Source organism: Chaetodon trifascialis, chromosome 12, assembly GCF_039877785.1.
Source record: "Chaetodon trifascialis isolate fChaTrf1 chromosome 12, fChaTrf1.hap1, whole genome shotgun sequence".
In the NCBI taxonomy this organism is placed as follows: Eukaryota; Metazoa; Chordata; class Actinopteri; order Chaetodontiformes; family Chaetodontidae; genus Chaetodon; species Chaetodon trifascialis.
The window spans coordinates 24,932,606-24,945,275 of record NC_092067.1 but is presented as its reverse complement, the minus strand read 5'-3'; the positions used below and the strand labels follow the sequence as shown (position 1 = coordinate 24,945,275).

At 44.7% G+C, this 12,670-nt stretch overlaps 1 protein-coding gene across 2 annotated transcripts in view; it reads left to right on the top strand.

Moving 5' to 3' along the window:
- Positions 1-12,670, top strand: part of LOC139340365 (inactive dipeptidyl peptidase 10-like) — a 155,751-nt gene that overhangs the window by 93,391 nt on the left and 49,690 nt on the right. For both annotated transcript variants that reach the window (XM_070976151.1, XM_070976152.1), the window contains exon 3: positions 1,930-2,025. In XM_070976151.1, coding sequence (XP_070832252.1) covers positions 1,930-2,025 — 96 coding nt within the window. The remainder of the gene's footprint in view (positions 1-1,929; positions 2,026-12,670) is intronic.

Genomic DNA, 12,670 nt, shown 5'->3' with positions numbered 1-12,670 from the left:
ACGTATTAGCCATATCAACTTTAAAGGCTATAATATGTCAAATGTGTCTGATTTTTAGCAAAACAGAGCAAAAAACTGTTTGATGCAGCCTTAAAATGTTTTGCTGTGTCTGCTACACTGAGCACCAGAGATGCCCACACTACTCCAAACTGGTTTTGGACCTGTGAGACCCCTCAGACCTCTGACCCGGTGCCTCTACATCACACAGAGCTCTGATCCAGGCAGCTGATGGGGATTTGAATATCATCGTTTACTGTATACCTACAGAAAAACCTCACTGCTGCTCAGATGTGCAGTCATCACAGTCCACTCCCCATGCAGCCACGCTCCCCTGTGGGGTATTCCACGGTTGGTTAGACTTTCATTGCCTCCATAAACAAACATGCTGTGTGGAGTTATAAAGGGAAGCCAATATGGCTGACATTCAAAATGACTTGGCCCTCCTATTCAGCTCACAATCAGCAGCTGTCCTGTTCAGAAGGAGCTTACGATTGGCACGTTTTTTTCTGCTAAAGGCGTAACATTTCATAATTAAAAATGAAACATTTCCAGGGGCGACGCTGGAACAGCTTGAGGATTTTCCAGCCTGCTAATGATCATGTTAAAGAACATATGAAATGCCACACGGAGAAAAAAAAAAGTGTGCATCTTTTCATGCACATGGATGTCTTTGTGTGTTCAGGTGCCTTTATGCAAATCTGGATTAAAAGGACACTCAGCACACCTGTCCACCAAGAACATGTAAACATCAGCTATTTCCATTTTATCCCGCAGGGAGGACAGCACGTCCTCAGTGAGACAGAAATCCACTTTAAAACTGAATCTCAAAGATACTTTCATCAGAGTCCACGCTTTGTCTTTGACCTTTTTGCTCTGGTTTGGTCTCCATCAACTCCTGAGACAAAAATCTGATGTCATACTGTTTACGAAGACATGAGGGACATCATTTCATATCTATTATTTGATGTAATTATTCTCATAATTCATGCAGCTGCTGTATAAACATTCCCCTCCTACGTGCATGGTGGCTTCTCGTAATATCTCGACAGGATTTCAAACTCTGGTCGTTTCCTCCTTGTGTGAGAGACATGAGTAACACCTGGTCCTAAAAAACGTTAAAATCTGAAATATTTAACTTTGGACGGAAATGTTAGCGCTGCTGCTGTTCTCTGCGGCTCACCCACTAAAATGACATCCGGTTTGCCGTCCACCATCTGCCTGAATCCATGTCAATGGAGCATGATTGCTGTGTAATTGAATTTAATTTGAATTAATTAATTTTATGACTCAGGGTTTGTGCCAACAATTTGTTATACTGGCCGTGATTCCTTTCAAAAGACGTGAATGCATGTCATAAACAAACATTTTTGACAAGGATTGCTTAAATTTGGCTATTAAGGAATTAAATTTCGCACATTTTACAGCTGAAAAATCAACTTGTCGGCTCGCTGTTGACCAAACGATTGTTACTCATTTCCTGAAATAGATACTCCCGTGATATTATCTTTGATGAGCCAAAGTCAATCAATAATATTGGCCCTGCTGATACATATTAGACTCCATCATTGATATGAAGATAAACGGTTTTTAATCTGCGGTGCAACATAAAAATGTCCTCTTATATTTTCTCATCACCTGTCCTGGTAACTGCACCTGCACTTCCTGTTTAGAGAGTAACACACACACACACACACACACACACACGGTGATGTATCCCCAGCGTCGCTCAGTTTGAGGGGTGACTTTGTGTTGATGGTGTTCTGATGTGTGGAAAACATCTCAGTGGTGGAAGTGAATCCCAACGCTGAGGATTGACTTCATGTGTGCTAGATTGGCTTGAGAGGTAGAATTGATGTTTGATAAGTGGAGCGAACTTCACATTAACATGAAATCTGAGGCAACTTAACAATTCACGGCTTGTTTTTGCAGCTGACAACCAAGCTGGAAGCGACACCAAGCTGACTGTGGAGGATCTGTTCAAACCTGAGTTCAAGGCCCACGACCCGGACGCCAAGTGGATCAACGGTGAGTCATTCTGCACCTGCTGGGGTTCACTGAAGAGACGCTGAAAAGGATGAAATACACATAAAACTGCAGTCTTTTCACACAATGACCGTTGGCCTTGACGAGGTTTCTGCGACCGTGAAGATGTAATTTGAACCTGGTTCTAATGAAGCTTGTTTTCAGGCTTTTCTGCCTCCATAGAACAACAGAATCAGCAGCAATGACGAATAGTCGTTATCGCTCTTGAATTATTCACCGACTTGAGTGACAGCCTGCTAAACTGCCAGCATTTCTTGTCCTCCGCTTCATGTTGCTGTACATGTATTTATCCAAAACACACCTCCACTCTTACTTGGCACGAATGACATTTCGGTGAGTTCTGAGTGTGTTTTGCAAAAGCAAACAACAGCGCTGCTTTTGTTCGGCAGCAGAGGGGTGACATCTCTCTCTGCCGCCTCTCCTGCTTTGTAATTGAGGCTCACTGAAACAGCAAGCAGACAGTTCAGTCTTTAACAGGCTGCCGTGCTTCGCCCCAGCTTTACCTCGCGTGTCGCTATGCAGATTCAGGCGTTTTTAGATTTATTCTCCCTCTCCTTATTTACATTGTATTGATTCCTTATTTTCCAGAAGGGGATCACATGTTAAGCCTGGAAGGCTTTGGCTGGAAATAAACCACATCAAGTGAAGTGCAAGAGAATCTGATTATGGTTTGCTTAGGGGAGGGAGAAGATAACGATACCTCCGAGGAAGAGGACGGACGGGATTGTGGCGGCCGCGCTCTCCGTCTGTCTCCTCTCCTGCAGATTAGTCTGTTTGTTTTGGCTTTCCTCTTCGTTGCCCATCAACTACGTGACTCTCAGTCCACGCCTGAGGGCGAGGGAAAGAGGCGAGGCCTTTCTGTCCATCAATATTTCATTCCCGGGTGACATTTTTCCACTATCTTCACAACGCCATCTCATTCCCTGAGCTGACCTCGGGCTAGACAGAGAGAGCCGGGATGTTGTGCGATGAGGCAGTCAGAAAAGTCAGCTTTATAGGGTGGTTTGTGGATGGATGGGGCAAAATAGACCCCAGACAAATGGGAGAAGATAACAGACAGACGGGCGAGAGGAAAGATTGATCACTAGGATTTGGAGCAAAAATGAGATTTTTTTTTCCCTAAGTCAGAGGCTTTGGAGGTTTTGTTTGAAAGTCTTTCATCTCTGTCTACATTAGTGACATGCAGATCACTGTATAACTTTATTTACACAGAAACATTCGAACAATCCCTACTTTTAAGACGACGTCAGCTTCATTACTGCAGAGGATGAAGTGAAATACAACGTACACATGAACATGAACTTAAAAACATCATTAACGTCTGGTTGCTCAGGTCAAAAGTCACGCTGATGATGCAGGTTATTAAGTTTTTCTGGAAAATGATTCACCTCTTCACCAATGTATTTAAAATAATGTATATATTAATGATATAATGTGGAATAATGAGCTCGTTACACGACTGTTCTGGAGGAAGAAATTTTAGGAATTAACACACGTTTTTTTTAATGGCAGCACTCAGACAGCATCTGTTACGATGCAGTATTGTATATTAGCACATAATAAAACACAAATATCGCCGTGATTATTAAAACAGCAACATGTCGAGATGATCCGAGATGCGTGTCGGGTGCAGGAACTGGTCTAATTAGTGCAGCTACATAAACAGCAGTCGATGTTAGTCAGCTCCTCCACCTCCGTCAGGTCTCACCAGAAAACAGCCGTATAGGTCGACCTTGCAAGTACGAACCATATTTACTGTTATTGTTCGGCTGCAGTAATTATTACAGGAGCACAGGAGGAAGTCAGGTGACGTTGTATTAAGAGCAAGAAAGTCTGCATTTGGAGAAGGTGGGGTGGATGGATGGGTCGAACAGACGCAGGCTGATCCTTACATCACCTGCATGACAGTAATGTCCTTGTTTTAAGCCGCCACCTTTTGGTAAAACTAACCAAGTAGTTTTGGTGCCTAAACCTGAGCAAACTGCAACGGTTTCACTGCGTTAATGACATGAAGACGACGGTCGCTGTCAGTCTCCAACAGTCACATGCGATTTATTGTGATGGAAGTCGTTGGCAGTCGACCTGTTTGGTCGTTCAGGTGTGAGGATGCTCAGTGACGCTGACGCCTTCACGCTGCACGTTATGCTGTAAAAGTCATCAGATGTAAATCTACACAGTGCAACGCGTTCACACTTCTGGTGCGGACAGGAAGTCTAAAGACTGCAGCACATCAGATCAACGCCTCCTGGTCAGTTTGTGATCTGGTAAAAGGCGACGCTGTGGCGTTTCTGAGCGTAAATGTGAAGTTGCATGGACAGGTCACTCCAGTCTGATGATTAGTCAGATGAAGTGCATCATTAGGGATTAGATGTGCTGCTGAGAGCGCTGTGATTCATCGGCACACCCCCATCTCTCTGGTAATAGAGCCAGTTTTTCACAGGAAACTGCTTCTTTGAAATACCTCACCTCTTTAAACACGGTGATGATGATGACTATAACCCCCAATTATCTGCAGTTTGGACGGGTGAATTAGCATCTTTTGATTGGACCGCACATCATTAAATCAATCACATCAGTTAACGCTGAAATTAGTTTGGAAATAGCACGGTTATTCTCCGTTTTTTATGCTGTTTCAGACAAATCTGCATATTTGCTGTCTGTCAGTAAGACGTCCATGCGCAGAGTGTCACCAGGCTGCAGCGCTGTCTGACACTGCTGCAATATAACATGAACTTCATTGTCATTCTGATGTGGTATGTTATTCATGAAGATCTGTACCGAGATTAGAGCGAGACATCTGGTTAATGTCGGGCACGTGTGCAAAAAATGACGTGCATCACCTTCTCCAGCTGTCGTGAGTGCACATCGTTGTGCGCGCCTGTTTTTCACCCTGATGTATTGATGGAGAAAGTCACATTCAGCTGCCGCCACATGATCCAGCGAGCGTCACCGTCCATCAGCGCTGTCGCAGGCCCCTCTGGCAGGCGGGCACCCTGAGTCCATCACTGACAATCTGGTGAGAGAGGGGCTTCGTATTGTGCTCACACTGGCTCGGAGAGTTGGCCAGGAACTGCTCAGTCAACAGAGAGTCAGTGAAGTGGGCAAACACTTAAAGATAACTCAAGACAAACTGTATCCTAAACATCCACTGAAACACTCCCTGTTCCTTCAGCAGCCGCTCTCTTCAGCTTTCACATTAGTGACTGTTTATTGCTCGTCATGCTGCATGTCGTATGTAAGAGTGTGTGACAAACAGCATTGCTTGCAACGTTTCTGCTGTTCGAGCCTGAAGGTGCATTCAGTAGATGAGTGGATACCAATCCCCCGAGGCAGATCGAATCGAAGCGACGAGCTGAGAATATTTCCTCCTGAGCTAAAAGTTATTGTGTTAGAGAGAAGAAATAAAAGGCCACACGCCTTCCTGCTTGATGACTGACGACATATATCAGTGTTGGGGAGCAGCAGCAGCAGGCCGTTATCCTCACCACCCACCTCCCGCCACATGTGGTTTTTCTTGCTCTTTACACTCCGTCGTGGGACTTCCTCCTTTGCTCCTGTCATAATTGCTGTGGCCACTAGAGGTCACCGTCTAAAAATAGCTGTAAATGTGGGTCGGATTGACCTACTTACGAGGTCGACCCACATGGCCGTTTTTCTGGTCAGGACTTGAGGAAAACATGGGAAGAACTAAAGTTTTTAATGAGGTCTGAGATCAGTCAGAGGCTGAGCTGTTACACACAAACCACACACACACTGTCCATGTGTTTGGTGCTAGCTTGCTAAAGCTAGCTGCTGCACAGCTAATGTCAAAGTGATGCAAGGTTACATTTATGGTTCAGTTTCACCGTCTCAACAGCTCTGTAACAAAACCTAAAACATAGCATGCACAATGATCCAGCGCTGAACTTTCACAGCCCACCTGAAGCATCTCTGGGCCACCGGCTGCATGTTAGTGTGAACTGGATTATGTGTCATCACGGCTGGTTTGGCAGCCTGTCATTGGTCCATTGGTTTGATGTGGGAAACCTCCAACGCAGACATGCTGAGAACGGATTGTTCAGTGACGTAGGAAGATATTTTCCAAGTCTGAATGGAATAATTGAACTTTTTTTGTGGAAAGAAACATATCAGAGACAAATTATTATTAAACCCAGATTGTTTTAAGTCTTAAAGTATGTCTGAATGAGAAGTTTTAAGATGCTTTTCCCAATTGTCTCTCAGTTCTGTTGATTCTCCTTCTATGAGATCTCTCAAATGTTCTCAGTGCTAAATTATATGAATAAAATTGACCTAAATATTGTTTGATTAGTTGTTTTAAGCTAAGAAGTCACATGATTTTTCTTTGGTTGGACAGTATGTAGCTCTACATATAAAGGCATGTTGAGACCCAGGTTTTAGCACATTTTAAAACATGAGGTCAGACTTTGTGCACATGAGGGAGCAGCTGTGTGCCTCCCACTCACACTAATCATCGCTCACCTCAATAAATGGTCAGTACTGCAGTAATCTCTGTAAATCCGTTATTGAGCCTTTCGTCGCCAATACTGTTTACTTTGTACAAATTACCATTCGACTTCACCCAATTACCAGTCAGCTGCTCTGCCTGTCAGTTCTCCTCGTTCACTGCGATCGAATTCATCTTTTTTATTGCATGAAAAGCCGGCCTGTTTCTGACAGATTAATAAATCCTCCCTGGACCGTTGGGTGCCTTCGTCGTTCTGCACAGCTCTCAGAAATAAACACATGTAATTATGTGAAAATGAAAGTGGGTGCCGCTGAAATGAAGAAAAAAATGCGGAGCATCAACGTGAGAGCTTCGTGTTTTGTAATAGATGCAACAGCTACCATGATTCTGTAACACATTATTGCACTTAATGACTCTGTTAATGAAATGTAAGCCTTTCCGAGCTAAGCCCATGGTCTCTTCTCCATAAAAGCAAAGCTAGTTTCTTGGCTAGCAGCAGCATCCTCTCACACCTCTGACAACTTCCACAGAATCATTCGAGATCCACTCACATACCCGAGTGTCAAACTCGAGCCGCGACTCTCCTAAGAGGACGTGATTGCCACGCAAGCTATATTATTAACAGGTGAACTTCCTGAAGCAAAACTGAGAGGGTAATGATGCTCAGAGGTGCAAATGCATTAATGGGCAGTGACATCTGCCGAAGAAAATCGGCGGTCGAGTGTGTCGAGTCCTTGACGGTGATGAATGCTCTGCTGCTCTGGCCTAATTACTGACATAAACCCACTAATTCTGATTCAGCTAATGGAAAATCCCAGTTTTCTTTCCCTGCTCGTATCTTTATCATGTCTGAACACGTGCGGTGTTTGATCTTTTTCTCATGTGTAAGTCCACAAAAAACTGACAAACATTATCCGTTAATGTTCTTTATTTACATGTGACGCTCAGAATGAAATAATGGCTAATTTGACTGGCAAACGTTGGAACGAGTTTCTGCTGTTTGACAAATTCAAAGACAAATCATGAAATAAAACAGGAGCAAGTTAAGTAGAAAGATGGGCTCGTCTGAGGAGGAGCGGCTTTGTCGCTGTCGCCTTGAAGCGACTGTTTAATAGAACAATGAAATCACATAAAGTCAAAATATATGTTTAGCAGAGCTGAAATGATTCGTCAGTTCATTAATTAGTCAACCTACAGCAACTGTTCTGATAATTACTCAATTATTCAGCTTCTTCATTGCGAGGATTTTCTACTTTGTGTGTCTTCTGCGATAAAAACTGAATGTTTTGGAGGCTGCAGGCTGTTGGTCGGACAAATGAAGCAAAATAAAATCAAGTTTCACCTGGAGCTTCAGCAAACTGATGGGAATCACCAGAATGATTATTCAGCTCATTGAGAAAATAATTAGCAGACTAATTGACGGTGAGAACCTTAGCTGCAGCTCTAATTTTGTTTTCTTTACCCCGAAAATATCCGAAGGAGGTCGAGTAGTTTCTTGAGTTCGGCCTGCAGAGCCTCACACGGTCACAGGGTTAGGACAGTGTGTATGCAGCCTGCCAGGCAAAGCCCAGGGATCGACATTTAACTCGTCAGCTCAGACCTCTTCTCGTTAGGATTTGGCAGCTGGACAGTGGGCTTGTGAGGAGGTCATGTTTCCTCCATCCTTAGTGGAAATCGAGCCCTTGAACTTGCTGCGGCTCAGGAAATGAGAACCATTTTCTCTCCCGCTTGCATCAACACTAGAGCCCCGGCACGCAGCGTCAGGATGATCTTTGCCGCCAGTGTTCCCCTCCGGCGAGCCACTCACCTTGGCACCGACACGTCCCGTTACTCTCACTATGGGGCACTATGTTTGGTGAATCATTGTTTGCCTTCCACACCTTTTATTCTAAATCAAGAAGTTTGGCACGCGGCAGGAAGCTCTTGGCTCGACCGCCAATGAACGGGCTGCGACTCAGGCTGCAGTTTGGTGAGGTGTGGATGCACCGACAGCCTGAAGCTGTTTGTTATGAGTGTATGAGTGTCATGGGTGTGTGGACGTAAGATAGCGTGAATGTCTTCTTAATAAGTGTAAAGCGTGCAGTAATTGCATGTCAGTGCCAGTTCATGGTCTGAGTTCTAATAAATGTTTGCATGCAAGCTCACATGTTTTCTATGACTAATCACCGCCGTTCAGTTCAGTCCAGAAGGCCTCCTCACACTCAGCCTTGAACCCACCTTGACTTTCTTTCATTTCCTTAATGAGCTACATGATCACACCAATTAATCTGCATTCCCCTGCCGCTCAGCGTGGCGGCTAAAGGAAGAAAAGATCAGCCGTGTTGCTGTCAGCCCGCTGCAACATATGGATCGTTCGCAGGGAAACGGGGGCTTTAAAAAGTAAAATGCATTCTTCTTAGACTGCTTTTCCACTTGCATGCCTTTGCAGCATCGTTCTCAGGGGTTAATTAGGAATTGCATGCTCTGGTGCCTCCCATTAATTAACATCAGAGACATCCCAAGCTGCACTGGGAACTGCTGCGAAGACATCAGTGTGTTTGTGTGCACACGTGTGTGCTGGTCTCCGCTGACATGCATGTAGCGCACACACACGCCTGTTAGAGCGTGAAGTTGTTAATGGCTGCATGCTACTGCTTGCCTCCTGAGCTGAAAGCAGCCGGTCAGCTGTGAATGCACACAGAGATCAGCGCACACGTGTAAACCCACCCGCCGCTCCTCCTCAGACTCAAACATCCTGGTGGGAAGGCTTCCTTATTTGTTAAGCTTTACATATCTTGCGCTCCTCTCCATCTTTCATTAAGCTCCTGTCAGCGCATCCTATTTTTGCGTCTCCTGGCATTTCCATTGTCACTGCTGTGAGCAGGGAGGGACTCTGATTAAAAGGGAGAGATTGAATCCTGCTCTGTTCTCCCTGTGCCCTTGCTCATCGCATGCAGCACTGAAGGCAGACATGAACGCAGCCATTAGAGCATCAGAAGTCTGGTGATTCAACGCTCTTCTCAAAAACACTTTCTCTCAATAATATCTCTCGCTCTGTGAGCTGCATTTGGATGCTTTTTTTGTCATTTGCATAATAACCCAACACGACAAAAGTGGACAAATAGCTACCAAAATAGAAATTCATAATGATGCTCAGCCGTAAAAGCAGGGCTGTCAGGAAGCTGTCCTGTCACAGAGCATGATGTTTGGGCTGGAAAAACAGGGCAGGGGCTGTAAAACACTGTGGCAATAAAGTGGAGAAATGAAATGTCTGTCTCTTCTTGTCCTCTGTGTGAGAGACAGAGAATGCGAGAGCATTTGACAGCTAAAAAAATGGTTCTCATCCATCGATTTCCCACTAACAGAACCATCAGTGTCAATCCACCACATGCATCTTAACGCTGGGAGGAGAGCCACAGACCCTTTTTCAAGAAGTTCCTGTATTCTGTTGACCCTTAATGAGAGAGTGCAGCACAGATAGGCTGCAGACGCGCAGAGGCAACCTCCATCAGGTGCTGCACGTCCAACTCCATTACACCAGCGCTGTAATTCAGTCAGAGGTGTAGACAAAAACTCTCAAAATGTGTCGGCCTCACCTGCTGTCACACCTTTGGACAAGAATGAATTCATTGGATACCTGCCTGCCTGTCTCCCTGCGTACCTGCCTTCCACCAGTCCACAAGAATGGCGGAGGATGCTAACATGCTAGCTTGGCGGCTGTGAGTGCTAGCAGTAGCCATGTTGGTTGCTCACATTCATTGTGGTAAAGTTTGGTGTTTTCTTGCATGTGAGGAGGTGGGATGCAGGTATTGATGGCAGCGAAGTGCTGCCCTCCAGCACAAACCCCCTGAGCCTGAACGAGTATGTTTTTTATCCCAAACCACAAACTTCCAGTCGATCTCACACACATCCAGCTGCATTTGGGTCAGGGGGCACAGATTTTAAAAAACAGCTTTGTAATCTCCCATCAGACCAATATTTTAACCACTTTCATATTTAGCATGCATCATCGATGGACTGCAACTGGAAGACAGATTTTTCCACGGCTGCAGGTTGTTATAGATTAATCAGTGTAAGCGAGCGCTGCACTTTACATTTGACCAAACGAGCCATCAATCATCAGCTAAGGTCACAGTGAAGCACGAGCTCGAGCATATTTATCCTCCATAATGTCACATGGCTCACGATATGATGGTTGTTATCAGCTCTTCGCTCCACATCACATTTGATTGGAAGAAAATGTGGAATTGTCGTCCAGTTCAAGATGAATCATCAAAAAAATGTAAAAGTGCATGAGAGGGTGTGTTAGAAACACAGGTGTTTCCACCTGTGCACACGGCATGGAGCTGTGGGAGTGGCAGGCCTTTATTGCCAAATCAGCTTAAAGACACAGAAGTTTATTTTGTTTATGATTAGATTAGGTTCAGATGTTCTCTGAGCAAAATCAGATTTTCCTCAAATTTAATGCACCCCAGAATCAAACTGGTCAAACTCAGACTGCTGTTCATTTCTCCCTGATGAACACATTGATGTGATAATAAGATGCGATATATGCAGTCGTCTGTTGAAGGCCATTTGTTGGGATTCTAACAAAGGAGGGTATTGATTGGCTCACACCTGCCCACTGGAGGAAGACAGTGATGTATTGGATGAAGGTGAGTGGCTGACAGGTGTCAGCAGCAGACCTGCAGAGGGTTAAAACCACCAGTGACAGCCGGAAGAAACCAGCTCTGAGGCGGGGGAAAGGATTTCAGAGCTGAACGTCTGGCCAGATATCTCTGTTTGTTATCGTTAAATATTTATTCAAATAACACTGTTTTGTGCCTTCAGAAGCATAGAAGTTCTAAAATTAGTCGTTTAAAGGTTAAATGGTGGAAGTTAACATCCCTCAGATCTTCACAAAAGGCTCTTTTTCTGCTTTGTGTGGCTCTGTGCCTCCAGGTTTCCCGCCTCAGAGGTTAGTTTGAGCTTTTCCCAGCAGTTTGTTTGAGGGTGGAGAAAAGCACCCGCTTTCTCTTCCCTTTATTCTCATTTCCATCCAAAAAGTTGAAAGGAGGCTTTAAAATTGCAGGTGCATAACGAATTAAAGTAAAACACAGTTCGCATCCAAATGCCAAATGATTTGGAAGGAAATAAATTACAAAAAACAAAAAACAAACTTTTCTCAAACACACACTTTCCTTTCGAAGCCACACGACACGTTTAAAAATAATACGACTGCGTCTCCTGAATACACGATGAGTAGATGGTGTCCCAGGAGAGAAATGATTAATGTCCCATCCCATTGGTTACATGAATAGTTAGGATGACCTGTGTGTGATGTCACAGCTTTAACAGCGTTCTCAAGAGAAGTAAAGCATGTAAACAAGTTTACTCGTCATATAGCACATTTAAGGGAAGCTCAGTTTCGACTTTGCAGTGTGGAATAAAGTGGAACCTTTGGTTTTCTTAGATCTTTGTGTAGGTGTGTTATGTGGGTTTTTAGCAGGGTCTTTTCACTGTCTCATTTCCTGTTGTTTTCAGGTGCTTAGAGAAGATCAGAAAGCATGGTGGGCAGCATTTAGTGAGAAGCAGAGTGACGAATTTGATTTTAAGTAAATGCTTGCATTCACTTCGCACTTTTATCCAAAGTGCTTTACGATGTGCCTCCTGTTCACCCATTCGCACTCTGATGGCAGCCAGTCAAGGGTCCTGCGTGCAGCACCAGCCCTGATCACGCTGCTACCCGCTCGGCAGCACCGTAATCCAGAGTCCACATTTCTGGGCGAAGCAAACAGTCGATGAGCAGCAGCTTTGTCAGAAACAACAGAAGACGAGCTGGCGTTCACAGTGCAGCCAAAAACCCTGACGCTGTGAGCCCTGACCTTCACACTTTTATGCTACAAAAACAATACATACTGGACTGTCACAGAGCCGTGATGATGTAAATCACAGCGGTGAATCGTCCAGCGTTGGCACAGTTCCTAACGATGCTGCACTGCTTTAAATCATGAGCCGACGCTCGCACAGTGGCGCTCTGTGCTCCCGGTGACCCTCTGAAAGTGTCAGACCTTCTCTTGTCTAATCAAAAGTCTGCGTGCGTTGTCTGTTGATGTGACAGAACAACACAGCAGAAGAACAACACAGCAGAAGAACAACAGCGAAGCCGATTAAGGTTTCGCATCCAGTTTGATTTATTATCCA